The sequence below is a fragment of the Bison bison genome, unplaced genomic scaffold (genome assembly GCF_000754665.1).
Source record: "Bison bison bison isolate TAMUID 2011002044 unplaced genomic scaffold, Bison_UMD1.0 scf7180017864487, whole genome shotgun sequence".
NCBI lineage: Eukaryota > Metazoa > Chordata > Mammalia > Artiodactyla > Bovidae > Bison > Bison bison.
In genome coordinates this window covers 10552449-10566406 of record NW_011495047.1, presented here as the reverse complement: position 1 = coordinate 10566406, position 13958 = coordinate 10552449, and the positions used below count along the sequence as shown (strand labels likewise).

Here is a 13958-nt window from a genome sequence, read left to right as displayed (position 1 = left end):
CCTCAGAAGGTAGAATCTCAACAGAAGGCTTAAAAGTGTGAAGATATAGGAAGAATGAGGCCCCTTGATTGCTGTTGCGGTACTCCCCGCCTCCTCCCAGACCTCTAGGGTGACTCACAGTTGTCTCCATTTATTTTTTGACATGGAAGCCGAGCTCTTGGTCTTGTGGGGGTCACTGATCCCCAGTATCGTGTCCCGTTGCCCTTCCTGAAGCAACTGTGTGCTGGCAGCTCTCGCAAGGGACCTGTCCAGCTGTGCACACTCCAGCCAGCCCCCTCTACCTCCAGAGTGGGTGAAATGTTTCTCTCACATTCTTCATTCAAGCTGGGACTAGTGTGATGTTTCAGAAGTAAAAACCAAACTGGGAGCCAATTATGATCTTTCCACCTCAAGCAGATGTATGTTTTTGCTACAGGAAACCTGGATGTTAAGGAGAGGCAGAGAGGGCTGGGGAGAGGGCTGCCTGGGGTCATCCCATCACCCCTTGGGAGTACTCATCACCTGACTCCAAAGGGGACCCTCTGGCCCCTCTACTTTCTTGAACAGAGCCAGCCTCTCCCTGTTTACATGGCACCTGACAGCGTCTTCCTGTAAGTATTTACCTTGTAGAAGGGTCTTTTCACCCAAAGGAATAAGGAAAAGCCAGTGGGAGGTTTTTAGTGGCAGCACTTGTCATTCCAGACCCCTGATGGTTTGATTTTCATCATCATGTCAGACCTGGGACAAGGGTGAAGGGGGAGCAGGGATTGGGGAATCGATGAGTGAGGGAACCTATGGAAGAGGTCTGGAATCTTCCAGGTCCTTCTAACTGCTGGGACAGTGGAGCTCAGAAATTAAAGGAACATCAGGGACTGCAGAGGCTACCATGTACTTTCTGCTCCTTTCCTGCCTCCTTCCTTCTCTCAATGGCATGACCAGGGTTGATTCAGCAAGGAAACAACAGCTCCTCCCCGCCACTGACTGCACCCAGGGGAGATTCTCCCTGCAGGACTGTGGCTCTATAGCTGTTTCCTACCATTGCTGGGCCACAGCAGTCTCTGCGAGCTACTTTCTCTCTGGGCTCTGGATTTCTTGGGAAGGAAGGAATGATGGCTCTGCAAGGGCCCACCAGGAAGCACTGGTCTGACTGGAGTACAGGGAGCCACTCCTTGTCCGGGGTGAATTCTGAAATTCATCATGCGTGAGCTTACTGGTAATAAGATTACTAATAGTTTTCATGGATATTGAACAGGTGATTCTAATGCCCATTGAGGGAGGCTAGCGTGGATGACCTCTAATAGCTCTGTGAGCCCTGAGATTCTGTGAGCCTGAGATCCCTAATATTATTGCTAATATGCTGTAAATTATAATAATGTTTTCAATGATGCATATCATTAATAATAATGACCGTTATCACTCTGCCTTTCCCAACCTGAAGTGTGATCTATATAAATGGTAACTCCTCAGGCGTACTTACCAGAGATGATACTTACCACTGTTACTTTATAAGAAAGAAAACTCAGGCCAAAAAACAGACTCTGAAACCAGCTTCTCACGCTGGATGCCCCTCCTCCTCGAGGAGCAGGTGCTCCTGCCTCAGGCTATTCAGGACCCTCCAGTTCTTCGCAGCTGTCCATCTGCCCTCTTCCAGGCCTCCTCCCAGCCACCTCAGAAGCTCCTGGGATTGCCACAGTTGTCATCCTTCTGCCCCTGCTTGTCTGGTACAGGATTCTAGTCCTGCCTGGGTCCCTTTGACCCAAAGCTGGTCACGTTACCATGCTGGTCCCTTTGAAACTTAAAATCTAGTGAATTCTTCCAGTCAGAGGTGCCGTGTGGGCTTGAGGCCAATCCATCCACCCATACATCTCCTCCTGGGTAGTAGATCTATAGGTTATCTTTAAGGAGTGAAAATAGGCCATCTCTGTAAAACCAGAGACCTGGAAACCAGCTTAACCCTGCCCCTTGGGGAAGTGTGCCCCTCCAGTGTGTGCCCCGTGTCCTTCACTTTTATTTTGATTTCTCTCCACGCTAGAGAGTGCTCGGCATGCAGTAGGTCCGCAGATGCTTGCTGAAAGCACCTAGTGCTGATTGCTCCAACTCTCTCACTTTTTCTTCTGGTTCATTTTCTCAAGTTCAAGGTTCACATACCAAGATTCAAGCTCCGACCTAAAACCCAGCAAGCTCTGCATCTCTAATGGTCTCTGCAGTTCTGTAGGTAACTTCAGTGTAAATCAATTTATTGAATGTTTACCCAGCTCTGCCACTCACTAGCTGTGTGACCTTGGGCAAGTTATTTAACCCCTCTCTACCTTAGCTTCCCCAGTGGGGATGATAATAGTAACCCACTTGACTGGATTGTTTTGATGACAAATTGAGACAATCTATAGGAAGCTCTTAGAACAGTGCACAGCACATAGGAAATTCAATGAATGTCAGCTATTATCAATGTAATCTTGCAGTTCAACATCAACTTGGAAAATACCAAGCTTGTGTCAACCTATGAATGGATGAGAACTTTCCCATAATTAGGGTAGTTAAGGCAACCAGCCAATCCCTGGTAGACAGGCAGAATATTATCCTCGAGAGATCCCCCAAGGAATGTGTGGAAAGGGTATGATAGGAAACCCAGGAGGGTAACATTCAAGATTACTGGATGTAACTGAAGGCTTAATTCTCTTCTTCTTGGCAATATTCCTTCTCTAATGGTGAACAAGATACTTGCTTGTTACCAGGACATGCCAAGTCAGAGATGGAGGGGACAGGTGTGGGGCTCTGAGGTTTTGTCTCATGGGAAAGTGGGATTGGCCACAGAAAGGTCAGCTGATACATGTAACCATGGTTTGGGGAACCAAGGACACCTCAGATACAGCACTGGGGATTCAAAGGAAAGACATTCACCCAGGAAAGACATATAAATGCTGGATTTATATCACTGCTGGATGTGCCAGAAAGCACCAATGAACACATGTTACAGAGGAGGTGACAGAAGAAGAGGGGGTGTGCTCATCATCACCCCCAGATGGGCAGTCTGGACGGAGGGGCCCAGGGCCGTGGGAGGTTGGTCAGTAGGCTGACTGGCTGTGGACCAGACAGGCTTGGGGATCCCATGGAGATGGGTGAAATTCCAGATTCACCCTCTCATCAACAGGAAGCCAGGTAAGTAACTGCAGGCTTCACTGACATCCCAGGAAGGGCCTGGATAGTGAGATCTTCCTCAGCGCAGCCCCAGAGAGACTCCAGCACTCAGTGGTGGAGAGAATGCTGGCTGTGCTTCACCAGGAGTACACTCAACTGTTGGCTAAAAGGATCAGAAGATCCTTATCCCAACAAAGCAGAACAATAACCAGACTAGAGCCTGCAATCTGGGTCCATTTCCCCAGAGTCAGTGAGCAGAAGAAAGATGTCAAACATTGTCCCAAATAAGATCATGGGACAAGACCGCTGCACTTGTCCGAAGACACTGGATGGCCCTTCTGGGGATCACAGGATAGCTGGAGAGGGAAAGGTCAGCTTCCCTCTTTGGTCTGTTGGGAAACATATTAATTTCCCTCTGCTAGAGGCTGCAGGGAAGGGAAACTTATGAGCCTTGTAAACATTCACTGCTGTGAGCTTGGGAACTTGAAATAAGAAAATGAAAGCTGAGAATCTAAGATCTTTGGTTTAAAGGCTGAAAACACAAATAGATATTTTTAGACTGAGAAGGGGGTAGTGTTCCTTTGAGATGTTTGCGGAGCAATCCATGTAGGTGTCTGATTTTATTATTCAAAGGTAGAAACCTCAGTTGTTTACCTGTGAAAAGCCTTCTTTTCACAGCAAACTTTTCCTGCCGCCAACTGCATCACACAGGTCTGGGGAATCTAAGCGTGATGTGCAAAACTATGTGTTCAGATTTTGCCTGCTCTTTATCAACAGTCTTTTTTTTCGGATGCATGCATGCTTACTCGCTCAGTCATGTCCGACTCTTGGCAACCCCATGGACTATAGCCCACCTGGCTCCTCTGTCCATGGAATTCTTCAGACAAGAATACTTGACTGAATAGCCATTCCCCTCCCAAGGGATTTTCCCTACCCAGGAATCAAACCTGGGTTTCCTGCATTGCAGGCAAATTCTTTACCGTCTGAGCCACCAGGGAAGCCCTTTCGTTTGGATAACTGTGTCTATTTCACCAGCAGCAGTTTGCAGAAATCCCCATTGCTGCAAAAACAGAGGAAGCCCCACCCAGTTTACTGAAGCCCTGAGACCTTTACTGCAAACACTGAGAACAGACAACAGAAGACACAGAAGTACTCAGCCTGTATTTACAAAAAATCGATACCCACAGACTCTGGGAGAAAAGTTACTACCCATGTGGGAAGGGGGACATCTGAGACAGTGACCTTCCTCTTACCTGGTTAGAAATGATATCACTTAAAAAAAAAAAAAAAGCAAGTCTAAGTTCTTTTGGAATTTTAGTGCTGTAATCATGGCAAAATAAAAATCTCCTTTGAGGAGAATCTGTGGACTGTATCAATTTGTTGACTGAACTTGGGGGAGAGGGTTGAAGTCTTGCCAGAAAGATTAATAATTCAGACAGGCTCAGAGTGTATCAGCCACCTCTCTTCTGCAAGAGATCAGAGAGCTAAAGCCTTCTGTCTATCAGGAAAGAGGATCTGGTAGGCAAACACCTCTTCAGTTAGAGGTTTTTGAATTAGGAAGAGACAGGAAGATGGGTTTGGTCTTTGGAGTGCGCTATTGTGAGGTTTTCTGTCTCTAGGAGACAAAGGTATAGGCTTTCAGGGCAGAGAGGACCAGATGAGGCTGGAGGTGGAAAACTATTAAACAAGGGACCTCTAGAGGTCACCAGGCCAGGAGGAGGAATGGTAAGGTCTGGGCAGGACCATCTGAAGCCTGGGTGGATTTTCCTGGCCAGAGTAGGAATGTATACAAGCCAAAAAAGGCCAAAAAGACTAACATGGGGTCAGAAGAAGTCACTTAACCAAGAGGACCTTGAGTCAACATTCTGAGAATTTTAGTCCTTGAGACCAAACCAAGGGCTTTCAGATCAGACTATAAATTTGACTACTTCAGCCAGGACAAAATACTGTCTGAAGCTAATGAGTTGAAGGGAGGAAGAAAGAGTGGGGGAGGTAGTGTGATGTCATGGGAAGAGCTAAGGGTTTGCAGCCAGACTTACTGTGTGACCTTGTGCAAGTTACTTAACCCCGCTGAGCCTCAGCCCTTCATCTGAAAGACTGGCATAATAGTATTTACCTTGAAAGGCTGCCGTGAGGGTTTAGTGATATGTGCAGCTGAAGCAGCAGCACAGGACCTAGAACTGTAGGAGCTCAGTAACTGTTAGCTTCCTTCCCCTTCCAGAAACTGAGCTTGCAAGTCAGTGGCTGTACATGTAGAGCTGGCTATATGAGCTCCGTGCAGTTCTCAAGCCCTTTAAAGCCAGTTAGTCTGAACTGAGATGTGCCGTGTGAAACACACATCAGATTCCCGACACCATGTACAGAAAAAGGGTACAATATCTTATTAATAATTCTGTAGTGATTATATGTTGAAATAAAAATAGTTTTAATATATTGGGTTAAATAAACTATATATTAACTTCACCTGGTTCTCTATACTTGATTTAATGGCCTTCTAGAAAATTTAAAATTACAGGGCAGCACAGACTTTATACCTCTTAGACAGTGCTGACCTAGACACTAGAGGAAGATAGGGTTGGGAAGCTGTGTTCCAGAAGCTCATTTGTTTCTCTACCGTGGGTCTGTGCTTTGGTTTGTTGTCTTGCGTGCATGTATACTCAGTCACTTCAGTTGCAGACTCTTTGTGGCCCTGTGGACTGTAGCCCGCCAGGCTCCTCTGTCCATGGGGATTCTCCTGGCAAGAATACTAGAGTGGGTTGCCATGCCGTCTTCCAGGAGATCTTCCCGACCCAGGGATCAAACCTGAGTCTCTTGTGTCTCCTGCATTGGCCAGCGGGTTCTTTACCCCTAGCTCCACCTTGTTTTCCTGCTTCCCATGTATACCTGTGGCAGATTCATTTTGATATTTGACAAAACCAATACAATATTGTAAAGTTTAAAAATAAAATAAAATTTTTAAAAAAAAGACCTTTTTGAAAAAAAAATGCCATCTTGGGCACAGAGTGGGTGCAAGGCACTCTGGCGCCCCTAGTGGCCACGTGTGGTGGTGGCCACTGTCCAGGAAAAAGGAAGCGGGGCTGAAGGTGAGAGGACAGAGCCGTCAGGTGGTAGGTAGCCTGGACAGACTGAACTATTCCTTCTTCGCCTGGAGCTTCATTCCAGACCCTCTACTGACCTTTACTCCAGGAGGGCGGGCCCATTCTCTCTTAGTTCGGAAGGCTCCCGTCTTATATGTGAACTTGGCAGGAAGCAGGCTCTCACCAGGCAGAACCAGACACAGGTGTGAGAGAAAAATGCCATCTCAAGGCCACCTTCAGAAAACCACAGAGTTTCCAGAGAAATAAACAGCAGACTTCACAGACACAGGAATGTTTTTTTTTTTTTTTTTTTTGTCTCTCCGAAGAAGTGTGGTTAGTTGTTTTTAAAACTGTACATTTTACTGTACACTTTTTTTTTTTTTTTTTTTAGCAAAGGAGAAGGTTGGCATTTGTATTCTGCCCACAGGGATGTCGCTTTCCAAACCTGGCAAACACAAGTGCTAGAAACATGTCATGTCACGACAGAGCTTGGAGCCGCCGACGAGAACAGACAGCTGGTTCCCCTCGCTTCCCAAGCCTACCCCTTTTCCTCTAGGCGTCTGAACCCAAAGGCAAAAAAGAGAGTGGCACTTGGGGTCACCTCCTCAATGGCTACATTTAGAAAAGGCTGAGTGAGAAAGTGCAGAGGGAAAAAGGAGAGGAGGAAAGTGGGGCAGAGAAAGGGAGGGTGGGGGAGATTTTTCTTTCACGCCACCGAGGCTGGAGGTCTCCCATGACTGCAGAAAGCTTGTGCTCCAGCGCTGGGAGTGGAAGTGAGCTTGTGGTCTCAGGAAGAGCCCGGCCCGGTCTGTTGATGACCTGGTCAGGCCCAGAAAGGGACTGGGGGAAGGCAGAGAGGCACCAGCAGAAAAGGAATGAAGACAGGAGACAGGAGGGAAGGTGAGGAGAGAGAGGAGGGGGCAGGGAAGGAGGAAGGCATGGGGTCTGGAGGCTCCTGGGCGGGAGCCAGAAGGCAGTCCTGCATAGACGGTTCCCCGCCCTCTGCCTGTGTGTTCTGGGCAGGGCTGGGAGACCACCAGCTCAGCTCCAGGCCTGAGCCCATCAGAACGTTTCAGCCCCAAATGGACTCACCTGTATGCGTTGTAGGCTGCGTGGTCGGCAAGTGGCAGAAGGAGGGAGAGTGGGAGACGGAGGCTAGAACTCTGTGGTGGAGGTTTGGGAGAGAAAGGAATGAGGTGGGGAGAGGTAGTGTGTTGGCAGTGAGGCGAGACCTCGGACAGACAGGGGCCAAGAGAGACAGAGATGCTGGGGAAGACCCTCCAGATGCTTCCAGATGCCTTCCCCCACACTGGCCACAAGTCCTCTGTCTCCTCTCGCCAGTGTCTGTGAGTGTGGGGTTCAGTCTCCAGATGGACAGGAACCCGTGTGCCCCTCCTCACCTTGTCATTTCCATGACAGATCCGCCTCCTGACTGGCATCATGGAAGGCAGCCCCTGTGTCCCCGTGTCCCACCCTGAGCCACCTTCTTCAAGAACAACGAAGGACAGGCTCTACACACAGAAACGCCCTAGCCACGGTGAAGACTTGGTAACAGATTTCAGACACCACCCCCAAGAGGTACGTGGCCTTGGGCCCTGCCCTGACTTGGTCACTAACTCACTATGTGACCTTGGGCAGGTCCCTTGGACTCTGGCGGGAAGGAGAGAGAAGGTTGAAATGATCGCAAACACCTCTTCGATCTTCAAAATCCTACAACTCATTTAGTCATGAAGAGTCCTTAGTCCTTCGAGCTGGAAGGGATTGGAGATTTGGTACACTCTTGGTATTTTATGAATTAGGAGCCTGAGGTCCCAGAGAGAAGGGGTCTTGCCTGCTGTATTCAACTGGATATTGGGTGGTGGCTCTGAAACCCAGACTTGCAGCTTTGGACTCTGTGTCCAGTGCTCCTTCTGCTCCTTCGAGTCTGCTCCCCTTAAGAGAAAACCTCTTGGCAAGCCCCTCACAACCATGCCCCACCCTGTCCAGCTTCCCTTAAAAGAAGCAAAAATCCCAAAGCACCTCCATAAGTTAACATACCTTATACCCATGGGTCTCATAAAACCCTTCTCCCTCTCCCGCATGTAGAGTCCTGGAAGTTACCCTTCTGGTTTAAGCTGATGTGCTGGGTGTGGGGCGTTGTGTTTGAGAAGCAAAGGAAGCTGGGCCAGCGATGGGGGGGTTCACTCACCCCTCCTGAGTGTGGGGACTTGGGAATAATGAGAGAGTCTAGGTGAAGGACTTCAATGTTCCCCCAAACAAATGTGCCACCCAAATCATTCCCTGCTTTGCTCAGCTGGCAGCAACTGCCCACTACCAGGGCTGCTGGGACCTGCTTTTGTGTGGCATAAATTCTCCATTATCTGTGTCACTGAAGAGGAGGAGTCTGGGACGTGGAAGAAATAAATTAAGAAACAAAAACAACACTGGAACCATCCACAATCCAAAGCCGCTTGCTTATAGGCTACATTTGTGATTAGAAGGGCAGGAGCCCTGCCTTTCCAAACACTCAGGGCTCAGTCTGACATGTGAGCGATCGAGTCCGCTTTCCCTGAGCACACCCCGACGGGTGGTGGGGGACGGGCCTGGGAAGGTGTGTGTGGGTGGCGTAGTGGGGAGGGGGGAGGCCGTTGACAGGGAGACAAAATGGTCCCTGGATGTAAACATCACCATGGAAACTCCACAAAGACTTGTGGGTAAAGATGCTTCCCCTTCCCCCACCCTGGTAGGGTGGGAGGGAGGAGGCCCACCCCCAGGCCTACACCGTGCTCTCCATCACCCACTCGGAGCTGCCGAAAGTTCCTCGGGCCCCCACCAGGCCACTCTCCTCGAAGGGCAAGAGCATGCCATTTACAGAGAGGCTGCGCTTTGTCCAGATGTTCGAGACCCTCCGCGGGGGGCTGTAGCCACCGGGGGCGACCCCTCCGGTAGCCGCGGCCGCAAAGTCCCCCATGTCGAAGGAGTGGCTGCGTTTGGCCTTGCCCTCCAGGGGCAAGGGGAGCAGGCTCCTGGCCCTGGCCGCGGGCGGCCCCAGCAGTGGCTCTCGGTCCGAGGGGTGGCCCTTGGCCGACGTCCCAGACCCCCTCCCGCCTGGAGTCCTGGAGTCCAGCAGCTCCTCCTTTCTCTGACTTTTGAGGTCCAAGGAGGCGAAGGCCCCCATGAGGCGGTCAAGGTTGGGCTTGGGGCGGGGGGCAGGGGGTGGGAGCCTCCAGGGGCCCCGTCCCAGCCCCTCCCCAATGCCCAGGGAGCTGGAGGAAGAGGAGTCGCTGCCTCGGGCCAGGCTGGCACTGAAGTCCATGAGCTCGTTGCGAACCACCACCTTGGGTGGTCCGGGCACGGGGGCCCCGCTGGGCACGCTGCCCAGAGCGGGCGGCTGGGCCCCGTTGGTCTGGGAGTGCACGTTGGTGACGGCCGCCGCGGGCTTCCCCGCGCCCTCCTGGTTGCAGACCTTGTAGCGCACCATGAGGATGACGATGAAAACCAGCAGCGTGGCCACGATGATGCCCCCGATGACCAGGATCATGGTGCCGCCCAGGATCTGGCTGTGCATGGACTGGCACTGCGGGTAGTCAGCCTTGGTGAAGAACTGGGCGCAGCCCACAATGTTGGTGGCCGTGAGTGTCGTGGCTGTGTCGTCCCACATGGCCAGCACGCACAGGTCGTAGCCAGTCCCGGACACAAGGTTGTTGACCACAAAGGCCTTGTTGGAGGCTGGGATCATCCTGGGAGGTGGAGGGGATAGGTCCAGACGGGGAGGGATGGTGAGGAGCAGTCAGGTGATGGGGGGACAGGGGCAGAAGTGGAAGAAAGAGATAGGGTGACAGAGAGGAGATGTGGAGAAGGAGAGAGCCACAGGCGCAGAGAGAATGAGGCAGAGAGGGGAGGTGACGGGTGGAGAGACAGGAAAAGGGAGAGAGGGCGAGACAGAGAGGAGGGGACCCAGGCAGGAGAACAGAGATGGGGGGAAAGAGAGAGGAAGATTCCGGGCCAGGGGGCAGATGTGTCAGAGCCGGATACACAGAGAAAGAGACATCGGCAACCAGGTGCGGAAAACAACCCAGAAGATGTGGAAATAAATCGATGATGAGTGTGACCAAGAAGGGAATGGAACAGGAGGTAGTTGACGGTGGTAAGCGGTTAGAGTTGGAGGTTCGGAGACCAAAGGGGAGAGATTCAGGGGAGAGGAGAGAGAGAAGGCATGGGGGAGGGGCGGAGGGGGAGGCAGAGAGATTAAAGATGTGAAGCAGCAGCAATTAAACAAAAGGGACTCCCCACCTCCTTCTGCCTTGTCTGCTTCAAACAGCCCCCTCAGTCTCTGGGCCATGGGGGTGAGACTCAGGTCAGCCATAGCCGCCCAGCCCGAGGGCTGCCTCCACCCGCTGTCTGTCCTGGGAGATTCCCCAGCACTGACTGAGCGCCGTTCAGAGCCTGAGCTGTCACAGACAAGGTCCTGTCCTGAGGGCCCAAGGCCATCCTCCTCTCTAGATGGCTTTCTCACGTCTCAGGAGGGACAACTTCACTGCTGCAGATGGGTTGGGGTGTGTGGGGGGGTCTAGGCAGAAGGAAACTGGAGGCGTGAAGAGGGGCGTTGCTTGGAGAGGAAGGGCAGGGTGCAATGTTGAAGACTGGGGGGAACTCTGCTTCCCAGAGTGGGGGAGGGGTCCTCCGTCACTGCCATAGCAGGCCAGGGCCATCCAAAGACCCCCGGGGCAGTATCACTGGTTGGGGAGGCCTCTACGGCTCCCTCCACCTTAAGGGAGGGTCAGAGGGGGCAGCAATCTCCCCACACTGGGGCCGGTCCACCCTAGCCTTAGCCCTTCCAGCATGCCTTCTGGGGGGAGTTCCTAGAAACGACGCCTGTCTCATCCCACATACACTCTTGCAGAAATACTCACCTCGTCCGAAAGGAGCCACATCTCCCTGCAGCCTCCCCACCGCCCCCCAGACCCACACTGCCAAAGAGCCCGGTGTGCTCCTGTCCCCTGCTACTCCAGCGCCATCTGTGCCCGTCAATGGCTCACACCCAGGCAGCTTAATTGAGACCTCAAACATGAAATCCTGGAGCCTGAAGACTTCCACCTGGGAACTGCGCACGGAGGCTGGGACTGACAGGCAGGTATTGACGTCTCGTCAGTGGGCAGCCCTGGAGGCTCCTGCCTCCCGCCTCACTCTCGGCCCCTCTAGGCTGCTGGGGAAGCCACACGAGGAAATTGAGTCCTCTGCCCCATGCCCACCTCCATCCTATAGCTACAGTGCGTGGGGCAGAAGAGGTGAGTGGAGGAGTTGGGGGCCTGGATCCAGCAAAGGCACTGCACCCAGCCCCTTAGGTCTATCTGTTCCACCTGTGCGTCATGGCAAGCCTGGGCCCTCAGATCACAGAGGACTGGCCAAGGCTCAGAGAGGTTAAGTGATTTGCCTGAGGTCACCCAGCTGGGACTGCCAGGATGAGGCAGTTGGGGCTTTGACACTAGCTTCTAGATCCACAGTCTGGGCTTATTCCTTTCCACAAATGAGGATGATTTTCCTCATCTCAGTGAAAACCTTGCCCCGGCCTGTTGCAGATCAGCCAGCCCCTTCCATGGAGCAGCCTAGCTCACTGAGGCTCACGCTCCTCCACAAACAGAACCTCGGTTCTGCTGGGCCCACTGCTGTGCAGAGTCCACTTCCTTCCACCTCAGGGTAGCGATGTGAGCGTCGTGAGTTGGAGCAGCAGGAGCTATGCACACCCAGAATAGTGCAATAGTAGGCTGTGTGCTTAGTCGCTTCAGTTGTGTCCAACTCTTTGCGACCCTATGGACTGTAGCTTGCTAGGCTCCTCTGACCATGGGGTTTCTCCAGGCAAGAATACTGGAGTGGGTTGCCATGCCCTCCTCCAGGGGATCTTTCTAACCCAGGGGTTGAACCCGTGTCTCTCAGTCTTACACACTGGCAGGCAGGTGCTTTACCGCTAGTGCCACTGGGAAGCCCGATGACAGTAGAGCAAATGCTTCAAGGCAAGTGTGTTCAGGCTCTGCTTTAGGCACCCTATGTCTATCAACTCGCTTAGCCCTACAGCAACTCTCTGAAGCAGCTACTGTCGTTGTCTTTTTTCTGCAGAGGTGTTAGGCAAACGTAATATGGCCAAGTCAGTATTCAGACCCAGGCAGTCCAGCTCCTATCCACTCTGACCCACCTCACTCGGCCACCTCTCTGGGTCATGAGTAATAAAAGAACATATCCCTTTAGGGCGGGGATGGGTTGGCTGGTTTATTGAACCCCTGATATGTGACAAGGGTTTTCACACTCAATATTGTGTTTAAACCTCACCACAATCCCAGGACACAGGAGAGGGACTCTGAGCCTAGAAATCATCTCAGTATTTAGCTGTCTTATCCTGGAAGCAGACCCGGCTATTACTACTACTACTACTACTACTACTACGAAGAGTAGCCAACACTGAGGGCTTCCTCTGTGCCAGGATCGTTAAGAGGATTAATTCATTTAATCCAACAATTGTTGGGAGGTCGTTATTATTACTGTTTTACATGTAAGAACCTGAGGCACAGAAAGGTTAAGTTTCCTGCCTGAGAGTGCCCAGCTAGTACGTGGCAGAGCTGGGATCCGAACCAGACAGTCTGGCCCCAGAGCCTCCGCTCCTGATCGCTGTGCCTTGCTGCCTCACAGCCACTGCCCTGTCTTCCTGCCCTCCCTGGGGCGACGTTGTGTGGACTCTGCCCGGCCTCTCCCCATCCCCCTTGCTTCCTGAGTCAGGGAAGATCATGATGCGATGAAGCTGCAACTGGGCTGCTGTTAAGGGAGGTGTTTCAGGGTGAGGCTGATCCTTAGCAAGCAGCTGGCACCAGGGATGAAGGGTCAGGCTGGGGAAATCCTTGCACTGTAAATGGTCCATCAGAAGCAAGGCCAGATAGAAAAGCCTGCTTTCCAGGATTAAGAGCAGAAAAGCAGCTCTTGTTTTCTCTGGGGGGTTGGGTGTGTGTGTGTGTGTGTGTGTGTGTGTGTGTGTGTGTGTGTTTGTGTGTGTGTGTGTGTGTGTGGACTTAACAGGAGAACTAGAACCAGCTGGCTCAAACCTCCTTGGAAATCAAGCTTTCCTTTGCTGACAATAATAACCAACATTCACCAAGTGCTAACCTTGTGCTGGGCAGTTTACATGTAGTATCTCATTTAGCCTCTTAACAATGATAAGCTATCATTCCCACTTAGGAAAGGAGGAAGCTAAACAGTTTTCACTTTCCCTTGGGGGAATGGAGCTGAGACCAGATTTGTATCCAGGATTCAGAGCCCGGTTCTTAATCACAAGCAAGACTGCTCCCCACTCCAGGCAGCAAAAGGACGGCCTGCGTGAGAAAGTCATGTGAATCAGGCACTATTCAAACCCTAGTAACAGAACCAACCTTATCTCCTGCCCATGTGGCCATGTCCACCCCATTTTGTTCCTGACTACTTACTGCCCCCAGACTAGATCTGGGGAGCCTGGATCCCTCTTTGAGACAGACTGGGACCTGGGGCCCTTCACTGCAGTGCTTGCACCTGGACAAATGTCTCCTCGAGCAACGGCATACAAAGAAGATTCCCTTCTCCAGGGGATCTTCCTGACCCAGGGATTGAACTGGGGTCTCCCACATTGCAGGTAGATTCTTTATCATCTGAGCCACCAGGGAAGCCCTGCAAAGAAGCTGCTGCTGCTGCTGCTAAGTCAGTTCAGTCGTGTCCGACTCTGTGCGACCCCATAGACGGCAGCCCACCATGCTCCCCCGTCCCTGGGATTCT

The 13958-nt window shown here is 51.8% G+C and overlaps 1 protein-coding gene across 1 annotated transcript in view; it reads right to left on the bottom strand.

Annotated features, from left to right (window-relative positions):
- Positions 1 to 8946: 8946 nt before the first annotated feature.
- The window catches only part of LRFN2 (leucine rich repeat and fibronectin type III domain containing 2), a 42391-nt gene continuing 37379 nt past the window's right edge, over positions 8947 to 13958 (bottom strand). The window contains exon 2 of the mRNA XM_010863220.1: positions 8947 to 9910. Within this exon, the coding sequence (XP_010861522.1) occupies positions 8947 to 9910 (964 nt within the window). The remainder of the gene's footprint in view (positions 9911 to 13958) is intronic.